The sequence below is a fragment of the Ailuropoda melanoleuca genome, chromosome 6 (assembly GCF_002007445.2).
Source record: "Ailuropoda melanoleuca isolate Jingjing chromosome 6, ASM200744v2, whole genome shotgun sequence".
Lineage (NCBI taxonomy): Eukaryota > Metazoa > Chordata > Mammalia > Carnivora > Ursidae > Ailuropoda > Ailuropoda melanoleuca.
Window position 1 is genome coordinate 6,033,490 of NC_048223.1, and position 25,150 is coordinate 6,058,639.

The following is a 25,150-nucleotide window of genomic DNA, read 5'->3' on the forward strand; positions in this document are numbered from 1 at the left end:
TTTTACAAAAATCACTTTGAGAAAGGTGTGAGGTTTTGAATAGCCATGTTGGAATATGAAGTGTCTGCCCAAATGGCCACCTGGCTTGATGGTTTCTCCGGGATCTGACACCTTCTATGTTTGCTTAGCTGTAGGGTTAGAACTGTGCTAAAAACTGAGGCCAGCAATATAGTATATACGGCCAAGGGATGAGGAGACCCAAAATTTGATGATATCTTAATGATATTCTAAAGCAGGGAGTCAGCAAACTATGACCTTTGAACCAAATCTAGCCCACACCAACTATGTAAATAAAGTTGAAACATAGCTCTACTCCTTTGTTTACATATTGTCTTGTCTGTTTTTGCATTACAAAAGCAGAGTTGAGTTGTTTGGACAGAAATCACATGGCCCACAAAACCTTACTATCTGGCCTTGTTCTAAAGCATCTTCATCCTCTAGAGGGAAAACAACAACCCCATCACGTTAAGGGAGTTGATATAATTAGTTTAATTCAGGAGAATCCCAATCGGTTAGTTCACATCATCAAAAAGACGATCATGCCCAATTTTCAGGACATCTACTACTTTATATGATTATAATCCAGAAAATGACACCCATTGTCTTCCACACTGAGTGTCCATGTCATCTGTCAGACATCAGTCACTCACTGTTAGCAGGTCAGCAGCTTTACCTCAAGGGTTGCAGTCATCTTGGGCCAAAGTGGGCTTCTCTATAAAGATTTGCCAAGGTTTTTGTTTTGTATGCTTTTCTCATTGAAGTGAACCTGAACAAAAAAGAGATTGGGTTACTTCTATTTTTAATGCCATCTTAATTACAAATTAATAATATTGATGATATTCCCTGGTATGGTGGAAAGAACATTGGATTTTCCACTAAAAATCCATCTTCTTAGCTTGAAAATGAGGAAATTGTAATGTTATGTGGTTATACAATGGAATCATAGATGCTCAACTCAAAAGTCACTCTAACCTTTCTAACACCTTTTATGGGCAATGTTTTATGAGCTCAGATCCATAGCAATGTAGGACAGGCATTATTAGTCTCTTTCTGCAGATTGAAGACAGCCAGAATTAGGGAGACATGGAGAGATTAGGTATCTTGCTCACAATCTTACAACCAATTAGAGATGAAAATGAGACTTGAACCCTAGCCTCTTGACTTTGAGTTTAGAGCCTTCTCACCTGCCTGACCCTACTTCAGATTTATCCTCAAGGTCATGAGAATAAAAGTTAAATCAAAGCTATGCACTTGCTAGCATAGGCGAAACCCAATATGTATAACATGTCTCTCACGCAAACCTGATCCTCGTCTATTTCACAACAAATCAAACATGTGGGTGACACTCCTCCCACGTCAGTTCAATTTCTACACTGCACCTACTGACCCCCATCAGAGTATAGGAAGCATCAGGTGAGTTCATCATGTACAGTGCAGCATTTTTGTTCAAGAAAGAATGCTCTAGGCTCAGCTTTGATTTTCTGCATGAATTCTGTCATGTTCTACTTTACTCAGGATCTAAAGTTTTAAACGTATTTGCCAGGAAATAAAGAATTTAAAAGATCAACTTAAGGTAACAATAGCCAGAGAGAAGGTAAAGAAGCAGATCACATAACACACTGTCTAGCATTTTCTGGGTATATGATAACAACACCTGTGGAAAACAGAAGAGAAAAACAGTCCCTTCAAAAAATATTTGCCTTTAGGGAGCTTGGATGGCTCAGCCAGTTAAGCATCTGACTCTTGATCTTAGCTGAGGTCTTGATCTCAAGCTTGTGAGTTCAAGCCCCACAGTTCAAGCTGGGTGTGGAGCCCATTTAAATCTTTTTTTTTTTAATATTTGCTTTAGAATATGGCCTAGTGTTCTAGAAATGCCTAGAGTATTTCTGGTTATCCAATAAGAAGTATGACTTTTAGTAGCCCACTGGCAGAATCTGGTTGTCCATGCTTCAGTAATGCATTTATATGGAGCCTTTCTTTACATAGCTCAAAACATTTTTCAGAGTCCTTTGGAGATGGTGAATAATGACTCTTTATCTAAAATGGGACTGTGTAGCTAATGAGTTCCACCAGTACATTGAAAGGATTATTTACTACAACCAAGTGGGATTTATTCCTGGGCTGCAGGGTGGTTCGATATCCACAAATCACCAACATGATACACCACATTAATGAAAGAAAGGATAGGAACCATATGATCCTCTCAACAGATGCAGAAAAGGCATTTGACAAAATACAGCATCTTTTCTTGATAAAAAACCCTCCAAAATGTAGGTATAAAGGGAACATTCCTCAGCATTATAAAAGCCGTATATGAAAGACCAACAGAGAATGTCATCCTCAATGTGGAAAAACTGAGCTTTTCCCCTAAGGTCAGGAACACAACAAGGATGTCCACTCTCACCATTGTTGTTCAACATAGTACTATAGGTCCTAGCCTCAGCAATCCGACAACAAAAAGAATGAAAATGCATACAAATCAGAAAAGAACAAGTCAAGCTTTCACTCTTCACAGATGACATGATGCTGTGTGTAGAAAATCCATAAGACTCCACCAAAATTTACTAGAACTGTTACAGGAATTCAGCAAAGTCACAAGATATAAAATCAATGCACAGAAGTCTGTTGCATTTCTATACACTAACAATGAAGCAACAGAAAGAGAAATCAAGGAACCAATCCTGTTTACAATTGCACCAAAAACCGTAAGATACCAAGGAATAAACCTAACAAAGAGATAAAAGGTCTGTACTCTGAAAACTATAGAACATTTATGAAAGAAACGAGGAAGACAGAAAGTAATGGAAAAACATTCCCTGCTCATAGATTGGAAGCAAAAATATTGTTAAAATGTCTATGCACCCAAAGCAACGTATAGACTCAATGTAATCCCTATCAAAATACCATCAGCATTTTTCACAGAGCTGGAACAAACAATTCCAAAATTTGTATGGAATCACAAAAGACCCCAAATAGCCAAAGCAATGTTGAAAAAGAAAACCAAAGCTGGAGGCATCACAGTTCTGGACTTCAAGCTGTATTACAAAGCTGTAATCATCAAGACAGTATGGTACTGGCACAAAAAAAGACACATAGATCAATGGAACAGAAGAGAAAACCCAGAAATGGACCCACAACTATATGGTCAACTAATCTTTGACAAAGCAGGAAAGAATATCCAAGAGACTGTTGAAGACCGTCCCTTCAACAAATGGTATTGGGAAATCGGACATCCACATGCAGAAGAATGAAACTGGACCGCTGTCTTACACCATACCCAAAAATAAATTTAAAATGGATGGAAGACCAAATATAAGATAGGACACCATCACAATCCTAGAGGAGAACACAGGCAGCAACTTCTTTAACCTTGGCCATGACAACTTCTTGTTAGACAAGGGAAACAAAAGCAAAAATGAACCATTGGGACTTCATCAAAATGAAAACCTCTGCAGAGCAAAGGAAACAGTCAACAAAACTAAAAGGCAGCCTACAGCATGGGAGAAGATATTCACAAATGACATATCAGATAAAAGGGCCAATATCCAAAATCTATAAAGAACTTTTCAAATTCCATACCCAAAACACAAATAATCGAGGTAAGAAATGGGCAGAAGACAATAAACAGACATTTCTCCAAAGAAGACATACAAATGGCTAACAGACACATGAAAAAATGGTCAACATTACTCATCAAGAGGGAATTACAAATGAAAACCACAATGAGATACCGCCTCACACCAGTCAGAATGGCTAAAATTAACAACTCAGGAAACGACAGATGTGGGCGAGGATGCAAAGAAAGGTAAACCCTCTTACACTGTTGGTGAGAATGTGAACTAGTGAAGCCACTCTGGAAAACAGTATGGAGGTTCCTCAAAAAGTTAAAAATAGAGCTACCCTATGACCCAGCAATTACACTATGAGGTATTTATCCAAAGGATACAAAAAGAGTGATTCAAAGGGGCACCTGCCCAATGTTTATAGCAGCAATGTCCACAATAGCTAAAGTATGGAAAGAGCCCAGATGTCCATCGACAGATGAATGGATAAAGAAGGTGTGGTGTATATATTCAATATATAATGTGTATACACACACACACAATGGACTATACTCAGCCATCAAAAAGAATGAAATCTTGTCATTTGCAACAATGTGGATGGAACTAGAGGGTATTATGCTAAGAAATAAGTCAGTCAGAGAAAGACATGTGACATATGATTTCACTCCTACGTGGAATTTAAGAAACAAAATGGATGAACATAGGGGAAGGGAAGAAAAAATAAAATAAGATAAAAACATGGAGGAAAACAATAAGAGACTCTTAACTATAATAAACTGAAGGTTGCTGGAGGGGAGGTGGGTAAGGGGAGTAATTGGGTGATGAGCATTAAGGAGGGCACTTGATGTAATGAGTACTGGTTGTTATATGCAACTGACGAATCACTAAAGTCTACCCCTAAGACTAATAATACACTATATGTTAACTAAGTTGAATTTAAATTAAAATTTTTAAAATAAAATAAAATAAAATGGGAGTATGACCTTACTTACATATTTACTCATTCACAGTCTTCCAGCTATTCATTTGGTGGGCATTCATTGATACACGCTTTAGGTAGGCATTTAGGTGAACAGAGACAAAGATATTGGCCTTGCCCTTAAGAGGCTTACAGCCTAGAGAGAGCTTGGCTTTGTGTGGCTAAATTCAGTTCACTAAGACAGTGTCCCTCAGGTGGTTCAAAGTCCAGTCAAATAAGAACTAGAACTTTCTGTCTTAGTCAATTACATCTACCATTTAATAAATCCTTTTCCATCATCTTTACCCTCACCTTATTCATACCCTATTGGCACTGGGCAGAACAGTTAGCAATGCCTGCCAAACAGAAGTGGATTCACTTGTAAAGCTAATGAAGCTTAAGCCTCAGTCTTCCTCATTCACAGGGGCCCCTTCCAAGATCCCTGGAGGGGCCCTACGAGTGTGTTCTGGTGATGTGTAAAGTTGGTAAAAGATATTCTTTGTATTATTTTTCCTAAAGAGGTGCCCAAGATAGATAAATTTCACCTCGAGGTGAAAGTTTACGAAGTGATCCAGCTGTTTATCGCTCATCTCCTGGCAGTGAGTGGGGCCTGTAGTGAGCCTTGGAATAAGGGCTTGGAGCTGAGTAGATAATGTTTTTGAGTAAAGCTCATACTGTTCATGAATGACTCCGCTACCACTGCTGCCACCAGCTTCCCCCACCTCCACCTTTTGACACTAGAGCCAATTAAACCGAGTGAAGCAACTGTCAGAACCTAGATTGAGTTTCTCACCTAGCACAGACCTTACCCAATTTATTTTGTATAGACTAGTAATCTACACACACAAAGCCTTGGAACCTGAAAATGAGGAATGGTCTCAAGGTCAGCACTGTTCTCCCTGCGTTGCAAAGCTTTCAATAACGCAAATTCTCTTTTTGGTAGCTAGGTTGCAGTTTAGAGTCAATTGGGGGAAGTTTACCCTGAGACATTTTTAAGCCTTCTTTAAATTCAAGGCCTGGAGTTCGGAACTGCCTTGGTGTATCGTGTGACACCCAGCACAAAGGGCTTAAGAGGAACGCTAAGCTCCCCTGAAACTGTTCCTGTTGCCCTCGAGCATAGCCCTAGTTAATGCCAGGAGTGAGCTGTCCCGCCCCAGCTCTCAGTTCCCTTGAAACCAAAGAGGCAGAGTTCTGTGGTTTAAATTAAAGGAGGAGATGTGCTTTGCACAAATTAGCTTTCCTATTGATGTGGTGCATATTACAAAGATCAGGCCTCTTGTTTTAATTCAAATCCATGTGCTGCAATTTTTATTTAATTTAAAACTAAATAAGAGCCGGGAGTTGCTGGAAGGAGGGGAAATGCCAAGCCCAATTGAGCCCTGGCAGCCTTCCTGAAACCACTGTGACTGGGAGACTATGTCCTGCTGGGCTACAGAGCCTCTGTGCAGCGCTGCTGCGCTGACCTGAACAGGAGGGAGGCCTAGAAGTGCTTGGGCAGGTTGAAGGAGGCTGACAACATGTCAAAGAACACGCTTCTCCAATTTGTCCATTTCTGCTGTGTTTGGAAGAGACATTAAAACCCTGATGTGTACTATTGCATAAACTAGGAAGAGTTTTAACCAGGAAAATGTGACCACAGTGTACAGATATAATATAAAACTTCATGAGCTCATGTTGCCATGAAGACAACAGCACCAGTGTCCCCAGGCTTTGCTGCTAATGTTGTTGTTGCTCGTTCAGTTGTCCACCAGCACTCATTCTTAGCCTTCAAATAGCTGCCAGCCTCAAAGGATTGGGAAAAAGTCATGAAAGAAAAACTTAAATCAAGAAAAATGTTCCAGTAGCATTCATTTTTCCCTCTCAGTGGTGAAAAGACTGCCACTTATTCAAGTGTTGGGGAACACTGTGTTCTGCAGCTCACAGAACAGCGGTATTCTATGGAAGGACAACTCAGGAACCACTGTCGAGGTAGGAGACCGCCTTTCTCTGTGTATTTTGGTGATCCACCAGACACGCCGTGGTCAGAGCCAATTTGAGACTGACTCAAAAGTGGCCTTACCCAGCTGACTTACCAATTGCAGCCAGGAAGAAAACTAGAGAAATTCACAAAAGTGAAGAGCGAAAGTCATTGTGTCATCAATGCCTAGGAATCTGTGTCTAGTACTGCCCAAGCTAATGGAACTCCAGTAAGCTACCAGGACTGCCCCACAACAACTACCAGCCATCATGTAAAGGGACACTTCCCTGCTTTCCTGATCTTCGATAACCAAAAGTGTGCTCCTTGAACCAGCAGCTTTAGCGTCACTTGAGAGCTTAGAAGTACTGAATCCAAACCTGCTTTTACTAAATCTCCAGGTAATTCATGTGCACATGGAAGTTTGAGAAGCATATCCCAGAATAGAATCACAATTCACAGTTTTCTGTTCTGAACCTCTTTCTTCAATCTGTTCTTCCTACCTTCTTCCTTTTTGCCTTAGACCCTCTTAGGTGCCAGTCTTGCTTATTGTTCTTCCATTTGCGATCTGATCAGCATAACAAAGTTTACCCAGTTTTTAAATTCCTTCCAGTTCCTTGAGCTTGCTGAAGTCTTTCCCCCTATTCACTCAGGCTTTCCCTCTGGCCAAAACCCTGGCCACACGGACCCACCTTCACTCTTTTATTCAACTAATTCCTTTTTCTCTTTCGATCTCAGCTTAGACATCACTTTCTATAGGAAGCCTTGGTAACTCAGGTCTGGGTTGTCCCTCTCATCTGTTTCCGTAGCACCTAATATTTCTTCTCTCCTAGTACCCATCACATTCTACTGTGAATTTTGGCTTGCCTGCCTGCATTCCCTTCTAGACTGGGAGCTTTGTAAGCCCAAATGCTGATATGTTTGGTTTGCTGCGTACCTCAGCACTCAGCACATTAGGTGAAACTGAGTATCCTTCCACAAGTAATTAGGGGATGATAAGCAAATGAATAAACAACCTACAACATTTTCTACCCAACTAAAATTATACATTTCACTAAAATGACCACTTAAGGACTATCTATTCCTGTTCTGTCAGCCCTGGGAACTTCTAATCCCAGAATTGGTCCCATAGGCACCTCTCAGACCAAGCTTTCCTGGTTCCACAGATGGGAGCAAGCAACAATAATTTTAAGGAAAGAGAACAACAAATAAAACCTTTCATTTTTTAAATGAAAGAAAATTTTTTTTCACCTACTCACTTCTGGCTAAAAAACCCTTCCCTGACTCCTGATAACAGTAAACGTTGTTAATACTTTACAAAAGTACCATTTGGATCTGAGAGTATTTTTCAAATCTCTGTTTGCTTTATGTTGGAGGAATGCGTTTGTTTTTCAATGAAAAACCTAAGATCTCTTTAAAAGCTCTGGGACTTTTACAACAGTCAGGTGATTTGAATCAAGATCGGGCTAACTCTAACATCAGCTTGGGAAAGATTTCTTTAAATGTATATACAAAGGTTATTTGAGAATCTGAGCCCTCTAAGCAACAGGCTCTTTCTTACCTTTCCTCTTCCCTTGTTCATAATTCCAGAGAGAGACAGCCTGGATGATGTCATGTTGTCAATCATTCCTTGTCAGGCCTACCCCTTTGCAGTCCCCTCACCCAGAGTCCAGTGTTCCCTCACCCTCTCATACTATATATCCTTCCTGCTCTGGGCACATCTTGTGCAATTAATTAGGTCACTATCTCTTCCTTACCAGTACAAGGCCGCTAACTAGCTAATGCAGCACAGGCTCGGAAGGTTTTCTTCATTAGAGGAGATGAATTTCCACTGAGCCCTCATCTCTCACTGTGGCCTGGGGTAGGCATTAGTGAGCAAAGTGGACAACTGGAGTAGATCTTCTGAGGTCTTCAAATGGGACAGAGTTAACTAACTTGTGCAGGAAATGTATCAAGCAGTCAGAAAAAGTCACCTTAAATAATGAATAACCATGAGCACCATTGCTGTGACAAAGTAGACAGGCATAGTAGGCCCATATGAATTGAAGATCCCATTAAGTCTTCATAGTGTCAAGTGCTGAGAAAAATGTATGTGGTTATGATAAATTCAGAACATCTGAGAACTAGCTTAGACCTGTGGTCAGCCCCATAGAATTGTTTTCTCCTGTTATTAGGTCAAAACATTACCAATCTTCACTTTGCTCCAAAATAAAATTACAATAAAAATTATTAGTTATTGCATTTTTAAGCAACAAATTAGATTCTGCTATTTGGCACACCACAATATTTTCTAAATATGGACTACTGTTTTGGTGAAGTGCAATGAGCTCAGGCTTTCAAACTGGCTCAGCCACATGGAGCTATGTGATTAGCCCTCCCCAAATCTCAGCTCCCTTGACTGTAAAATGGGAATAATCATACTTAACCTTAGATGGTCAGTGTTGAAAACCACTAGAAAATACATATAAAATGCCTGGCACCAGACTGCACCTAGGAAACACTCAATGGGTGGAAGTTTCTATCACTTTCTTTAACCACCACAGATGAGACAGCTATTAGTGTTTCACAGAGACATGATTCATATAAACTCACTGCTTTCCAGAAAACTTCCTATCAGAGACTGAGGTTTTCATTCCAAAAAAGGTATTTGACTATCAAATCACTGCCAAGGACACTCTCTGAGGCCAGTGTGGAAATGTTAGTGACATGCATATGGAAAACAAGACCCAAAGTCCCTCTTTCCCTTCATTTGAGGACAACCATTGGCATTCTATTCTTCATTCTAGCAGTGACTCACTCCTGGCACTAAATACATAAACCAAATGTTATAACTCAAAGTACCAGTTTTTGTGAGGAAAATATATTGGAGCCCCCTCTGGACAAATTGACCCATGCAAAATGTCACAATCAACTTAGACATTTATTGAGTGTGAGAAAGCGGCAAGATCTTGTAGATAACCCGATCATCCTATCTAGTGAGACAGTAAAGCCAACAAGAGCCTGCCAGCCTCTGAAAGGCACTGAGTAATGAAAGGAGACAATCCAGAATGCTTGTCACCTCTCCCTGTTTCTTTTTTTTTTCTTTTTAAGATTTTATTTATTTATTTGACAAAGAGAGACAGAGAACAAGCAGGGGGGGCAGCAGGCAGAGGGAGAGGATGAAGCAGGCTCTCTGCTGACCAGGGACCCCGATGTGGGGCTCAATCCCAGGACTCTGAGATCAAGACCTGAGCTGAAGGCAGATGCTTCACCAACTGAGACACTCAGGCGCCCCCACCTCTTCCTGTTTCAAGGATAAGTCCTAGGACACAGGAAAGGAAATAATTTTATCATTTAATTCAGAAACTTTCTGTGTACATTTCAGCTTTTTCAGGATGTCCAGAATGTCAGAGGTATCACAAATATCTGATTGATAATTTTTGCCAAATTAACCTGTCCATTGAGGCAAACAGATAGACTACATTATTTTTCCCCATTTTCTTTCTGAATTTGCTTACTAACTGCTTACTTGTTTTGGCATTATGTAGACATAACCCTAGAAAACTATCAATACACATGAACAGAGTTCAAAAAAATGAACCTGTCTATGCCATGCACCAATCCCTCCCATTCTGCCTTCAGGTTCTGTGGATAGAGTTCAAAAGAAGTCAATCTTATTGACTCAAGTAAGTTATATGTGCAAATGAGCAAGAAGCAGTTACTTTTTAAAATGCCTGTGTTGGGGCGCCTGGGTGGCACAGCAGTTAAGTGTCTGCCTTCAGCTCAGGGCGTGATCCCGGCGTTATGGGATCGAGCCCTACATCAGGCTCCTCTGCTATGAGCCTGCTTCTTCCTCTCCCACTCCGCCTGCTTGTGTTCCCTCTCTCGCTGGCTGTCTCTATCTCTGTCGAATAAATAAAAACTTTAAAAAATAAATAAATAAATAAATAAATAAATAAATAAATAAATAAATAAATAAAATGCCTGTGCTAAATTTCCACACAGCCATTAAGTAATTCAGGAATTTTCAGCATTAGTTCTGATGTATTGGAGAGGTGCAAATGCTATTCAGGCAACCAGGTCCTTCACAGACAGACCAAACCTCTGAATAGGGCTGGGTCTCAGCCTCACTGCCCAGCCTCCCCCTGATTTTGCCTGGAAGGCTCTTTCTTCCAAAAGCACCAGCAACTATTTTAGAGACCCATGGTCCCACAGGAGGAAAGAAGTAGACACCAGGACAGGTGCCCTGCCTATGAATGACAGCCCTGCCCTTCCTTTATAGGATCCTCCGTGCCACTCACCAGCCACTTCCCTAGTGCCTGAAGAGTGTCACTGGACTTTCCTGGAGTTATTTTTTAAATTCTACAAGTAAACGTGAGAGCATGCATGTTAACAAGTATTTTTAAATGCATGCTCTTTAGGATGATTGTGTGCTATCCTTTCTCAACAGATTTCTTCCTTCCGATTGTTTTCAATTGTATTTTTCCTGGCAGGAAGCTAATTTCGGCTGCACGAGGAAATGGGAGTTTTGACTGGAGAGTCTAAAACAGGTCACTTTAGATTAGGATAGACTGATGTTGAGAAAGGGAGAAAGAGAGAAGGAAGGAAGGAAGGAGAGAGAGCTAGAGATGGTACAGAAAGAGTAGGGGAGGGGGAGCAAAAGGCAAAATATCTGTTTCAAAATGTTGCCTCTGACTGATCTTCTGCCTAGGAGAGGGGAAGAAAATTTTCTTCTTTGCACTTTTCCTTTAAACTCAAACTGAAGATAACCATGATTTTTTTTTAAAATCTTTGTTATGAGTTAAATATTTAATAGGGGGAATGAAACAGATTGAATAACCAGCCATAGCATTTACTATTTAACCTTGACTACTCCATCCCTCTCAGCCCCTATTTTCTCTCCTGCTAAAAAAAGTATTCTGTGATTCTACAGGGACATGGAGGGGAGAGGGAGGTGGGGTAGGTAGATGTAGAGAGCTTTAGGATAAGCACAGAAACTCCCATAATTCAGTGGTTGAACCACAGCAGTAAAATCCTCTCTGACTCATATTAACGTGGAAGCAGGGGAAAATATGGTTCTCCTCTAGATGGGTGATTCAGATATCACCAGGCTCTTTCCATATTGTGGCATCAGGTCCCTAAGTCAAGGGTTGTACAAGTGTGGTCCCTGGACGAGTGGTATCGCTCCACCTGGGAATTTAAAAAGTGAATTCTTGGGCCCCACCACAGACCCACTTAATTAGGCACGCTGGGGCTGAAGCTCAGCAATCTGAGGTTGAACAAGTCCTCCAACTGATTCTGATGTAGCTTAAGCGTGGGAAACACTGCTACAGGGACTCAGTGAGATTCATAACCAGCCAGTGGAAGGGGAAAGAGAGACTGGGGTAGCACGGCTGCTTCTTAAAAGCTTTGGCTCGGGAATGACGTCATTTCTGCTTTCATTTCACTAATAAGAAGTAGCCATCTGCCTATACCTCGCGGCAAGAGATGCTAAGAATGTAGTTTATGCAGTTACAGCAACATACTATGGATGATAAGTATAGGTTACGGGAGACAGATAGCCATCTTTGTCAAAATAGCCCTCCTCAATAGGAACATTATCACCGTTTATAACATTGCTCCTATTGGGAAAAAGCAATCCAGTGTCACACTAGGGTTTCTCAACCCCAGCAACTATTGACATTTGGGGCCAGATAATTCCTTTGGGGGGTGGGGGGCTGTCTTGTACTTTGTAGAATGTTTAGCAGTACCCAGTCTCTCCCACAAGATTAAGAGTAGTGTCCCCTGTCCACTGTAGACAAACACAGATGTCTCCAGACATTGCCAAATATTCCCACAGGGACAAAATCACCCAACTTGAAAACCACTGGTTTAAACAGAAAACTCATAAGTTCACTTTTGCAATGCAACCTGGCCATAAGTTGGGTACTACTCATCGAATACTGACTTTCTTCTGATCTCTGTTAGCCTTTCTTTTGAAACTCTCTGTTGACGATTTCAGCTAGTGGCAAGGATTATTCCACAGTTTACTACCACATGCACCTTACCTACATAGAATTAAACTTCCAAAGCCAGAGGCATCTATGCATGTTGACTCAGAGCTGTGACAGAGCTAATCCTATTTACAGTACCCTTCCTGGCTGCCCAAGGCATCCAAAAACAAACTTCATTTTATGCAAAAATATACCAAAGTTATGTTACATTCCTTCTCATTGGCTTTAAGTTTAAATGATTCAAGTTCAGGAAGAGAGATGAAGGAAAGAAAGTTCTGCTTGTCTAATACAGACTTAGTTTCCAAAAAAACTCAATTTATTTTTGAATGCAGAAGACTTTTCCACTGAAACAATCTGTTGGCATCACTTCCGTGTGATAAAATGATGTTGAACTGAAAATGGAACCGTGTAGCAAGGTTGTACTCTCCTGGAAAATGTATTTTGAAACCAGACTGACATTTTTGCTGAAAGTAGTTACCCTTTGCAAGGTCACAGGACTACAGCAAGGGTAAAAGCAATACATAATTCAATTGTAGATCCAACTAGGGTTTGATTTATCAGATTGATGATGAGAATGTGTTAAATCTTTGAAATCAACTCCCTCACAGTACTTGAAATGAAAGGAAAAAAAGATTGCAATTGGTTGTATCCCAAATGGAAAGAAAGTCAGCAAAATAATTCACCTAAGAGACATTTCTTTTAAGGAATGAGTCAGTTTCTCAGGGACATTTCTGCATCCCTGTCCATCTACTGCTCATTATCCTTTGGGTTCCAGTTGTGTTTCAAATGCAAAATACAACCTTTCCCTCACCATTCATTCGTGTATTCATCCAATACAATACGGAGTGCCTGCTTTCCAGGAGTAGCACTGGATATGCTCTAACCGATCTTGCTTTCATGTGAAAGGACACAGATCTTAAAGATTAAAAAATAAACATGATAATTCCAGATGCTGGTAAGTGCAGTAAAAGACATACAAAGAAGACCTAGCTGAAAGTGGAGGGCACTTAGAGGGCATGGTCAGAGCAGTCCTTCTGAGGACTGAGAGGAGGAGGAACAGCTAAGGGGCAGTCCGGGAAGAGTGGAGGTGGGAGGATCAGCGAATGCAGAGGCCTTGAGGCAAGAACCGACTTGGTTTAAAATAAACTTTATCTTCCTACACTCTCAAGCTCCAAACTTCCCTCTCATCTTTCCACTCTCTCCAGTAAAAAGACTCTAACCTCTCCACTGAACTCCAGACTCTTAGATCTAACGACCCACTCAATCTCTTCATTTGGATGACCAGTAGGCATCTTGGATTTCACATGGCCAGATCACAATCCTTGATCTCCCCCCATATACCAAACATGCTCTTCCCACAGTTTCCCCAATTCTTCCAGTGGCTTAGGCCTTAAGCTCTTGGAGTTCTCTCTTCTTTTCATACCCTTCGTCCAACTCATCAGCAAATACTATCAACCTTTGACACTATTCCAGCATCTACAATGCTACCATTCTAGTCTGACTCTCTTTTGCTTCTTACCCAGACTAATGTAGCAGCCTCCTTCACTGACCTCCTTCCTCCAGCCTGGAAATCAGTTTTTTTATAGCAGAGCCAGAGTGATGCTTTTAAGCATAGAGTAGATCATATCACTACCCTGCCAAAAACCTTCCCAAAGTTTTTCATCTCAAAATAAAATTTAAAAGCCTTGCTATTCAAGAGTCCAACGTGAACTGGCTCTGTTACCTCACTGGCACTATCTCCTCCCATTCCCTGCCCCCTGCCACATTCATTCCATTCCAGCCATGCTAGCCCCTTTGCTGCTACTTGAACATATCAGACATATCCTTACCTCAGGGACTTTGCACCTACTGTTCCAAAAGGCTGGAATGCTTTTCTTCCAGATACCCACATGCTCTTTCTTCATTCTATTACAATCTCTGCCCAAATGCCACCTAGCCAGAGTGGCTTTCCTAACCACCCTAAACAGCCCCACTCTTTAGGTCAGAGGTCAGAAACCTCTGCAGTTGTTCAATTTAAAAACATTTACTGAGTTTCATGTTTCAGGTACTACAAGTGTAAGGAAGATATAATTTCAACCTTTAAAATATTAAGAATTGAGGGTAAATAACAGATGAAATTAAGCTACTGATTCATTTCAGAATATCATTTACTGATGCAAGTGGCATGACAACATGTTTTATGGGATTTCTAAGAAAGAAAGAACAATGTGGACTGGAGTATTCTGGGAAAACTTCAAGGAGGTGGAATATAGGCAGAAAGAAATGAAAGGGGTTAACAGTGGGGTCATGGCACAGAGGTAAGGACAGCAAATATTTATGGAAGAGGGAAGACCATCTTGTTGGTATGAAAAGTTGGTGGAGAAGAGGAGGTAAATGGGAAAAGTGGAGTGAGGTTCTGAATGAAAGTTTTTTCTAAGGGCTGTGGGAAGCTATTTATAAAAGCTAGGTTTTGAGGAAACTGTTCAGAGGAATATGGAGAGTCTGGAAAGGAGAGGATGAAGGCTGTGAGGCCAAAGTACCAGAGTGTTGTTGGACAGCAGCATAATCAGGGTGTAAGGTAATGCACCTTGAACCAAGGCAGAACAGTGGGAAGTGAGAGAAGCCTGAGACATCATGTAACCCATTCTCGGCTGAATCCAAATCTCTAGAGTCAGGACACTAGCATCAATAGCTACAAATATTTTTAAATTCCAAACTGATTCTGATGTGTACTTCTAATTAAAGACCATAAGTCTCATCTTAAAACCTCCGTCTAGGTATGAGACAACACAGATCCAGAGGAAGCAACCCGTTTATGATTATGCAACCTATTAGGAGCAGGCCTGGGAACAGATCTCTGGTCCCTTGACTCTCAATATAAGGCTTAAAGAGACTCAATAAATAATAAAAGGGCAGCAGCTGAACTTGCAGAAATAATTACTCAACCATTTCATTGAACTAGAAGGTATGAATCGTCTTTCTATAAGTAATCAGGAACAGAAGAATCGGAACATTCGTGCATTCATTGATCAACAAATATTTATTGAGCACCTATTATGTGGTTGGCATTGCTGTAAGTGTTGTGGATAAGCAGCAACTAGCCAATTGCAATGTAATGAATGTATTATGTCATAAGTCCCCTGATAAGGCAAGCATAGGTTGTGCTAGGCATATAAATTAGCCCAACCCAAGCCCAGACCTCAGAGGAGACTTCATAGATAAATCGGTGCCTCAGTTGAGCTCTGAAGATCAATTCAAATTAAGTGAAGTTTGGGTGAGAGTTATAAAAAGAAAGAACTAGAGAGACTTAGGATGGGAGAAAATGACTCAGACATAGAAAACCATGTATGCAGACTTCTTTTACCCCACCATTGATCTCAGCTTCTTAAACATTGCTTATCTGTTGACAATAGCCGTGAAATTAGCAATCTTATCTTTTTCATCAGACTATATACGCAAAGTATACACTTCACACCTCTAATACACCTTATTCCCATTTACCTGTTAAGAGAGTCACTTTTGCAGGACGATGAGCCCTGGAATAGATAAGCCCAAACTTCCTCATTATAGCATTTACCCACTGTGTCTTGGGTAATGTGTAGCACATAGTAAGTGCTCAATAAATGTTTAGTTTTTGACTGTTGCTTTGTACCCTCACTAAAAATGCCCTAGGGAGTACTTATATTCCTGTGATTTAAATGTAGCTGTATCTGACCTTCAACCATTCAAAACACATTTGCAAATTTATAGCAGATTAAGTTTCACTTTTGATCTTTAAAGATAAACAGGAAGCTGCACGGTTTCTGCAGCAGGGGTCCTTGCTAGAAAGCTTTCCTCAGTTCATAGTCTTCCATTGTTATGAATAGAACATCAACATAATTAACATAAGAATCCCTTAGAGGCCAATTTTAAAGGAAACTACATTTAATTGCAGGTAATTCTTTTATCCCCCCAAGACGATGCTAACTTTCCAACAGCTTATATGAAATACGTCATGTCTTTTCAAAGTAAACCCATCTAAAATGAAATGGTATAGTCTATCAACACCTGAAAGCATAGAATCATTTCCATTCGTTGGCTAAAACAAAGAGAAAAAGAAAGGTAAACCTAAAGCGTCAATGTACCCATAAGAGAAAACAAAACACAAGCTTTGACAATGAGTTCTGGATTTCCTGAGTTTCCAAACAAAGTGGATGTTCTTTGGAAATAGTGTTTTGCTAAAAGAAACTCCTAAGTCCATATTAATTTTCCATTTCTAGTATTTTGCTAGTAGTTGAAGTAATTTATTTCAATCCTAAAGCCCTCTGTTTCCCAAATCCATGTTAAATAGATAGGATAGGTGAGCATAGAATCTCCACAAAGCAGATGGACTGAATTGTGTCCCTTCAAATTCATTTGTTGAAGTCCTAACCCCAACATGATGGTATTTGGAGATGGGGTTTGGGGGGAGATAACTAGGTTTTGATGATGTTATTGATGTAGGAAAGATGTTGGTGTTCAGGGCCAATGGCCAAGAAAGAATTCTTGAGACATCTTTGGTGCAAAAAGTTGGTTTTATTAAAGCACGGGGGCAGGACCCATGGGCAGAAAGAGCTGCACTGGGGTCCTGAGGAGTGGCGATTATATACTTTCAAATTGGTAGGGTGTTAGGGATAGCATAAGTCTCTAAGGAATTTTGGAAGCAAGGTTTCCAGGATCTTGAGAGGGCTAGCTAATGTTAGGAAAAGGTCATTTCTTACTGTCTAATAAAACCTGAGTCACAAGACCCTTCAGATATATATCGGCGGGTCATATGCTTAGGGGATGATTGCCAACATGTATCTTGAGGGGTGGAGATCAAGGAAGTTTCCAAAGGAATTTTTATATGTTAAAGTAGACTTACAGGATCCTGGGGGTCGGGCTAAGATTGCCTTTTGCCCTCAGCAAAGTATTAACATCGAGGCAGCTGAGTTCCTAGAGATATGTCACTCTGCCTGTTTAAAGGACTTGTCAGTGGGCTATAAGAAGTAAGGAAATTTAATTTTTCTTTTGCCTTTGTTTCTCACATCATTATGAGGGTGGCGCCTCTATGATGGCATTACTGCCCTTATAAGAAGAGACACCATATGGAGCTTGCTTTTGCACAAGTAAGTAGCCTTCTGAAAGCCAGAAAAAGAGCCCTCATCAGAACCCAATCATGCTGGCCCTCAGATCTTGGGCATGCCAGCCTCCAGAACTGTGAGAAATAAATTTCTGTTGTTGCAGCTACCCAGTCTATGCTATTTCACTATGGCAGCCCATATGGTATTTTGTTATAGTAGACTAAGACACATATATAGATATTGAATGAAGTAATGAATGACTATTGATTGATAATTATCTAGGCTCCAAATGTGTGATAAATAACTTTGAAATCATACAGGATGGAATATAGGCATTAGTTCTTATCTGGAGGTCTAAAGTAGCTTCACTTTGTCCACTGAGCAACCTCAACTGTCTCAGTTCCACTTCCCATGGTGCCAGGCTATCTCACAAGTGGCATATGCCATATGTGCCGCATGTGACCAGGGCTACAGACAGATGATCCCTTCTCTAAAAGCATCCTGTACCTGTGGTTTTTCAGATGATCGTTGTATGAAGGAATCCTCTTGTCAACATGTTGGAGTTTGGCCCTTTAGCATATTTCTCAACCTGCCATAAGTAAAAGGCAGTGGTTGAACTTCTCCATTTTTTTTTTCTTCAAAGATCTTTACATTGAATCTCCTGTAAACATAAAGTTTTATATATGAGTTATATATTTCATGAAAGTCAGAATAACAGCTCTTTTGAGTATAATTTTAAACCAAGAACTCTCATGTATAGATAACTGAGTTTTAAAAGCATATTTATGCTAGTTTAATATAATAACAATAAATTATTAAACATATTTAGGAAAATAAATGATTGTATACTTTCTTGTCCTTGATATCTAACATGAGTTTACAATAAACATGATATAACAACTTTTTTCTTTTATTCCAATCTCTACTGTCTTCTTTCTCACAAAAACTCAAAGTAAAAACACACACACATATTTAATAAAATAAGAAATACTTAAAGTCTCATCACTAATACTTCTAAGACTCACCACCTAATTTGGAGTAATGCTGCTTTATGAACATTTCTAACAATGCTAGCTTGAGGAAAAGAGAAAATGAAAAGATCACCTTCTATCTCCAATCTTGTACTGTGATTAAACACTGCTAGGAGCTTTACCTTGACCTATAAATTCTCTCCTCTGATACAGAAGTCTGCTGCAAGACTGTTTCTTTTAGTTTCTGTTCCCTAATGACACCATTTGTATTTCCTGGAGAGAACATTATTAAAATATTCTCCAGTACTAAGGGTTATTAATATCCCCACTCTTTTGTTCCCAGCTGGGCCTGAATGCATGAACATCTCTGATGGGGAACTTTTCTTCTTGAGTACAGCCATCTCAAGTGTTCAGAATTTCTGATATATAAATTTTTTTTATATTAATATCTACTTCAAATGTTATCTTCCTTATCTTCAGGCCATTTCCTTGTCTACATGGAAATTTAGAATAACTTCCTTCCTCCATTACATTTTGTTCCTTCAAGGTATTTTATAATCGGAGTGCATGTTCCGCGCTCTTTCTGAGGCTTCCTTGTTTCAGGCAAAATATATTAAGTCTCTCTAGCCTAATCCTATGGATCTTGTGTTATGCCACTTGTCTCTTGTATATTGGTGGCATGGAGATAAGAAATGAACATTACATCTAAGTTGGGAACCCAGGGATAAAACCAGGCTATAGTTTTCTTCATCCTACCCTGTGTCCAATTTCTAAAATTCTTTTAATGTATGAATAAAGATTTGGAAATTTAGATACAGTTAATATTATAAAAAGTGGACCATTGAAATCTTATGTACGTAATTCAAACCATCTAACAACCAAATCCCTACCTCTTTGACTTATTCTTGCTGTCATTATAAATGTTTATTTGCCCTGTTATCTGATATAACGGGGCCCATAAATGTCTTGTAAGTCTTGTGTTACCCAAGAGAAATCTTCCATTTTAACTTTTTTACTTTACTATTTGTGCTTTTATTTATTCTTCTTTAAAGTCTTCATCTCTGTTTCTATTTGCTTCATCACACTTTGATTTGAAATTTTAACATACTTTTTGCAAATATATTCAATGTGGATTCATAAAAATTCATTTAGCATATTGTTATTAAAGAAGAAAAAGCAGGTTTAAAAGGTAGTTTAGATTATAGACTTTATTATAGTATGTACTCAGGCTAGAGTAATTCTTAAATGTTATTTAATTATTTATTAATTTCAAAGGTCCATAAGCTTGGTTTTCCTTATTGTCTGACACATTTGATTTTTTAAAAGTAATTGTGCCCAGAAAAAATTTTTTGTAGATATACACAATATTATTCTAAAATTTTGTGGAAAGGCAAAAGACCTAGAATAGTTAAAATAATTCTGAAAACAAAATATAAGAATCATTCTATCCAATATTAAGGCCTACTCTATATCTACTATAATCAAGACAGAGTGCAATTAGTACTACCTATTCCATAGATAAATGAAATAGAATAGAAAACCCAGGAATAGATCCATACAAATATATCCAACTGATTTTTGACAAAGTTACAAAGGCAATTCAATGAAAACATTAAATATCCATAGACAAAAAAAAAAAAAAAGGAATCTCAACCTAAATTTCACACCTTATACAAAAGTTAATTCAAATGATCAGACACTGAAATGTAAAATGTAAACCTATACAACTTTTAGAAAAAATTTTAAAAACATAGAAGAAAATCTTTGGGACCTAGAGCTAAGTGAAGAATTCTTAGACTTAACGCCACACATGATTCGTAAAAGGAAAAATCAATATATTAGACTTCTCAATAAAAAGCTATGAAATGGGAGGACATATTTGCAAACTATATATCCAACAAAAGATATTATCTAGGATGTATAAAGAACTCTCAAAACTCAACATCCAAAAATCCAATAACTCAATTAGAAAATGAGATTTTAAAAAAAAGAGAAAGAAAAAAGAAAGAAAATGAGATAAAGACAAAAGACACAAAGAGCCATTTCACCCAACAGGGTATAAAGATAACAAATTAGCCCATTAAAAAATGTTCAACACCATTAGTTATTAGAAAACTGCAAATTAAGGGCTCCACACTGGGCATGGAGCCTACTTAAAAAAGTAAATCAATAAAAGAAAAGAAAGAAACATGCAAATTAAAATCACAATAAGTTATTACCACACACCCATCAGAATGGCAAAAATAAAAATAGTGACATTAAATGCTGGTGAGGATGCAGAGAAACAGAATGACTTCTATATTTCTGGTGGGAATATAAATGGTGTCTAGCCACTCTGGCAAACAGTTTGGTAATTTCTTTTAAAAATATGCCATCAGTGATTACATTTTTGGGCATTTACCACAGAGAAATGAAAACTTATGTTTACATACACAGCAGTCTTTTTTGTAATAGCCATAAAACTAGAAACCCAGATGTCCCTTCAACAGATAGATGGTTAAACAAACTGTGGAACATATAGTGGAATACTACTCAACAATGAAAAGGGATAAACTAGTCATACATTCAGCAACCTGGATGAATATCCAGAGAATTATTCTGAGTGAAAAAGACCAATTCCAAAAAAACGCATACTGCATGATTCCATTTGATTCTTGAACTGGCAAAGTCATAGAAATGGTGAACTGATTATTGGTTGCCAGAAATTAAGGAGGGAGTGTCTGCAAAGGAAGTAGATGTGGTCATAAAAGGGCAACATGAGCGACATTGGTGGTGATGGGAATATACTGTATCTTGACTGCATCAACATCAAAATCCTGGCTGTGATATTATACTAGTTTTGCAAGATGGTATCACCTGGGGAAAAAGTGGGGAAGGCCTGACAAGAAGTATATTATTTCTCACAATAGCATGTGAATCTACAATTATCTCAAAAAGTTTAATTTAAAAAAGTAATTGTGTTTGTTAGAAAATTGTAAAATGAATACAAGAAAATGAGAATGAGATTTATGCAGATGTTCATTTTCTCTTATTCTCTCTTGGCTTTTCGTGTAAGGTTTGCGAGGAGCAATAGCATTTGCCCTAGCTATTCGGGACACAGAATCTCAGCCCAAACAAATGATGTTTACCACCACACTGCTCCTTGTGTTCTTCACAGTCTGGGTGTTTGGAGGAGGAACAACCCCCATGCTGACTTGGCTTCAGATCAGGTGAGTGGCATGTTTAACAAAGGATATCATTACAAGACGTAGCTGCAATATTTCATTTCTGGTGTTGCTGATTTGGTCAAGAGTACAATGGCAGGTCTATACATTAACTTTCCCTGGGGTGAAGTTGACCTTCGTTCACAAAGTGAAACAGTCTGTCTTCTCCTAGGCCTATCACCAACTGAATTGACTTTTCCAAGAGTCCTAGAAATCTCAGAGTGATGTCTGTTTACAGTCTGTCTCTAGAAATGAGTTTATCTATGAATTCTTCCATTCAACAGCATTTATTGAAAACGTAATATGTTCTGGAGTTTACAAAAATGAGAAACACGTAGGTCTTGTCCTCAAGATACTCACAATTCAACAGGATTTATACCCAAAAAAAGCTGTAATACCAAGGAGAAAGTAAATTTGTTTTGTTTTTAATTCCTTACAACACTTAGGATAGAATTAGGGACACAGGAAATACTTAAATATAATTGATTAGTGAAGCATATGTTTAGCCAGAGGGCTCCTATAGACATAGGTCAGACAATTTCCCAAAGGAAAAGGCAATAAAGCTTCAGTCAGGGGCCCTCCAAGAAGTGCCTGGAAGATGATCACTATAAACCTAAAGTATCTAGATAGTAGATAGTGGCATCCAGTGATTTTAAAGAAATGTCATAGCTTATGCAGTCACTCACCCATCTCAGCTGGGAACTAGAGTGTTAAATCTGGAATCAGCAGAAATCTAGTCAGAGAGATCAGAGACCCAGTCATGAGAAAATCAGAAAAGGAAAACTGAAATTCATAGATATGTAAGTACCTAGGAAGTTGACTCAGCAGACAGGGTACAGGGCAGCAAGACCAAGGTGAGACCAGTGGCTCTCAAACTTGAGTGACCATCAGAATCGTCTGGAGGGCTCATTAATCCCCAGAGTGCTGGGCCCCTGCCCCAGAGTTTCTGATCTAATAGATCTGGGTCAGGGCCCAGGAATTTGCCTTTCTACTACATTCCAGGCAATGCTAATGCTGCTGGTTCCAAGGCCAGGTCTTGATAACCACTGGTTGAGATTTCCTAGCCCCAAGTGAAGATGGGGCTAATAATAAATACTGCCAGATTTGCCTGGAGTTGCCCAGGGCCAGGCATATCTAAGCCCTCAGTTTAAACTCTCTACACCTATACTGGAGGGAGGCAGGGGCTAACTTGAGAAAGAAGAGTCACAATGTATTGATTAATGGGAGGGAAATAGAACATAATAGAATAAACATAAAAAAATAGGAACAGGGCTCCTGGGTGGCTCAGTTGCTTGGGCATCCAACTCTTGATTTTGGCTCAGGTCATGATCTCAGGATTGTGAGATTGAGCCCCTCATCAGGCTCCACTTTGGGCATGGACCCTGCTTGGGATTCTCTCTCTCCCTCTCCCTCTGCCCCTCCCCCCTAAAAAAAAGAAATTCTAAAAAAAGAATAGAAATGTAAGTTAATGTGTGTACAAATGCACACACAAACATGACATAAATTTGGTTCAACCATGTATTGCTAATACCATCATCATATGCTCTACTTCCCTGTCATGGTTTATAGTTTTGTCAAAGAAATCTTCAGTTCCATCATAGCTTTTAAATGATAGTTGTCCATTATTTTAGACTGTATTTATCAAGGCTTTGCTTGTTTACAGAGCAACACTTCATTAACCAACTTTCATGTCAGATTCTTCTATAAAATACCAGAATATAAGTAAATTGGAGCTTTAATAAAATGACATGAATGGAGAAGTCCAAGAAGCAGGAATGAAAATGTCTTAGTGGATAAACACAAACATCATCACTTGGTATATAATTTATTTATACACTTTACATTGCCTTCCTTTCTTGATTTCTTTTAATTCTACATCTTTTGTTTGAAATTATTCGTATATACTTAAGTTAGTTTTTACCCCGATAAAATTGCCATTGTCAAACTACTACAGTAAGACGCAGATAAAATGTTTTAGATAAGGTAAGAATTGATACTATTAATATGAATTGCACTTTGATGGAAATGACTTTAAAACAGCGGTGATTCTGTGCTTAGAGAAATTCAGAATGATCTTTACATAATCCAAAGCAATCTACACATTTAAGGCAGTCCTTATCAAAATACCACCAGCATTTTTCACAGAGCTAAAACAAACAATTCTAAAATTTGTATGGAACCACAAAAGACCCCAAAGAGCCAAACTAATAATGAAAAAGAAAAGCAAAGCTGGAGACATCACAATTCTGTGCTGCAAGCTATATTACAAAGCTGTAGTCATCAAGACAGCATGGTACTGGCACAAAAACAGACACATAGATCAATCAGAAATGGACCCACAACTATATGGTCAACTAATCTTTGACAAAGCAAGAAAGAAAATCCAATGGAAAAAAGACAGTCTCTTCAACAAATGGTATTGGGAAAATTGGACAGCCACATGCAGAAGAATGAAACTGGACTGTTTTCTTACACCATATCCAAAAATAAATTCAAAATGGATGAAAGACCTAAATGTAAGAGAGGACACCATCAAAATCCTAGAGGAGAACACAGGCAGCAACCTCTTTGACATTAGCTGTAGCAACTTCTTGTCAGACATGTCTCCAGAGGCAAGGGAAACAAAAGCAAAAATGAACTATTGGGACTTCATCAAAATGAAAAGCTTCTGCATAGCAAAGGAAATAGTAAACAAAACTAAAAGGCAACCTACAGAATGGGAGAAGATATTCACAAGTGACATATCAGATAAAGTGACATATCACAATTCAAAATTCTATAAAAAAAACTTATCAGACTCCACACCCAAAAAACAAATAATCCAGTTAAGAAATGGGCAGAAGACATAAATAAACATTTTTCCAAAGAAAACATCCAGATGACTGGACACATGAAAAAATGCTCAACATCACTCATCATTAGGGAAATATAAATCAAAACTATGATGAGATACCAACTCACACTTGTCAGAATGGCTAAAATTAAGAACACAGGAAACAACAGATGTTGGCGAGGATGCAGAGAAAGGGGAACCCTCTTACACTATTGGTGGGAATGCAAACTGGTGAAGCCACTCTGGAAAACAGTATGGAGGTTCCTCAAACAGTTAAAAATAGAATCACTCTACGACCTGGAAATCATTCACTACTAGCTATTTACCCAAAGAATACAAAAATACTGATTCGAAGGGACACATGCATCCCAATTTTTATAGCAGCACTATCAACAATAACCAAATTATGGAAAGAGCCCAAATGCCCATCTATGGATATATATATCATATATATGTAATGGAATATTACTCAACTATCAAAAAGAATGAAATCTTTCCATTTGCAATGACATGGATGAGCTTGAGTGTATTATGCTAAGCAAAACAAGTGAGTCAGAGAAAGACAAATACCATATGATTTCACTCATATGTGAAATTTAAGAAACACAACAGATGAATATAGGAGAAGGGGGAAAA

At 38.9% G+C, this 25,150-nt stretch overlaps 1 protein-coding gene across 1 annotated transcript in view; it reads left to right on the plus strand.

Annotated features, from left to right (window-relative positions):
• Positions 1-25,150, plus strand: part of SLC9A9 (solute carrier family 9 member A9) — a 482,912-nt gene that overhangs the window by 267,729 nt on the left and 190,033 nt on the right. Inside the window, exon 12 of the mRNA XM_034661809.1 lies at positions 21,534-21,687. Coding sequence (XP_034517700.1) covers positions 21,534-21,687 — 154 coding nt within the window. The remainder of the gene's footprint in view (positions 1-21,533; positions 21,688-25,150) is intronic.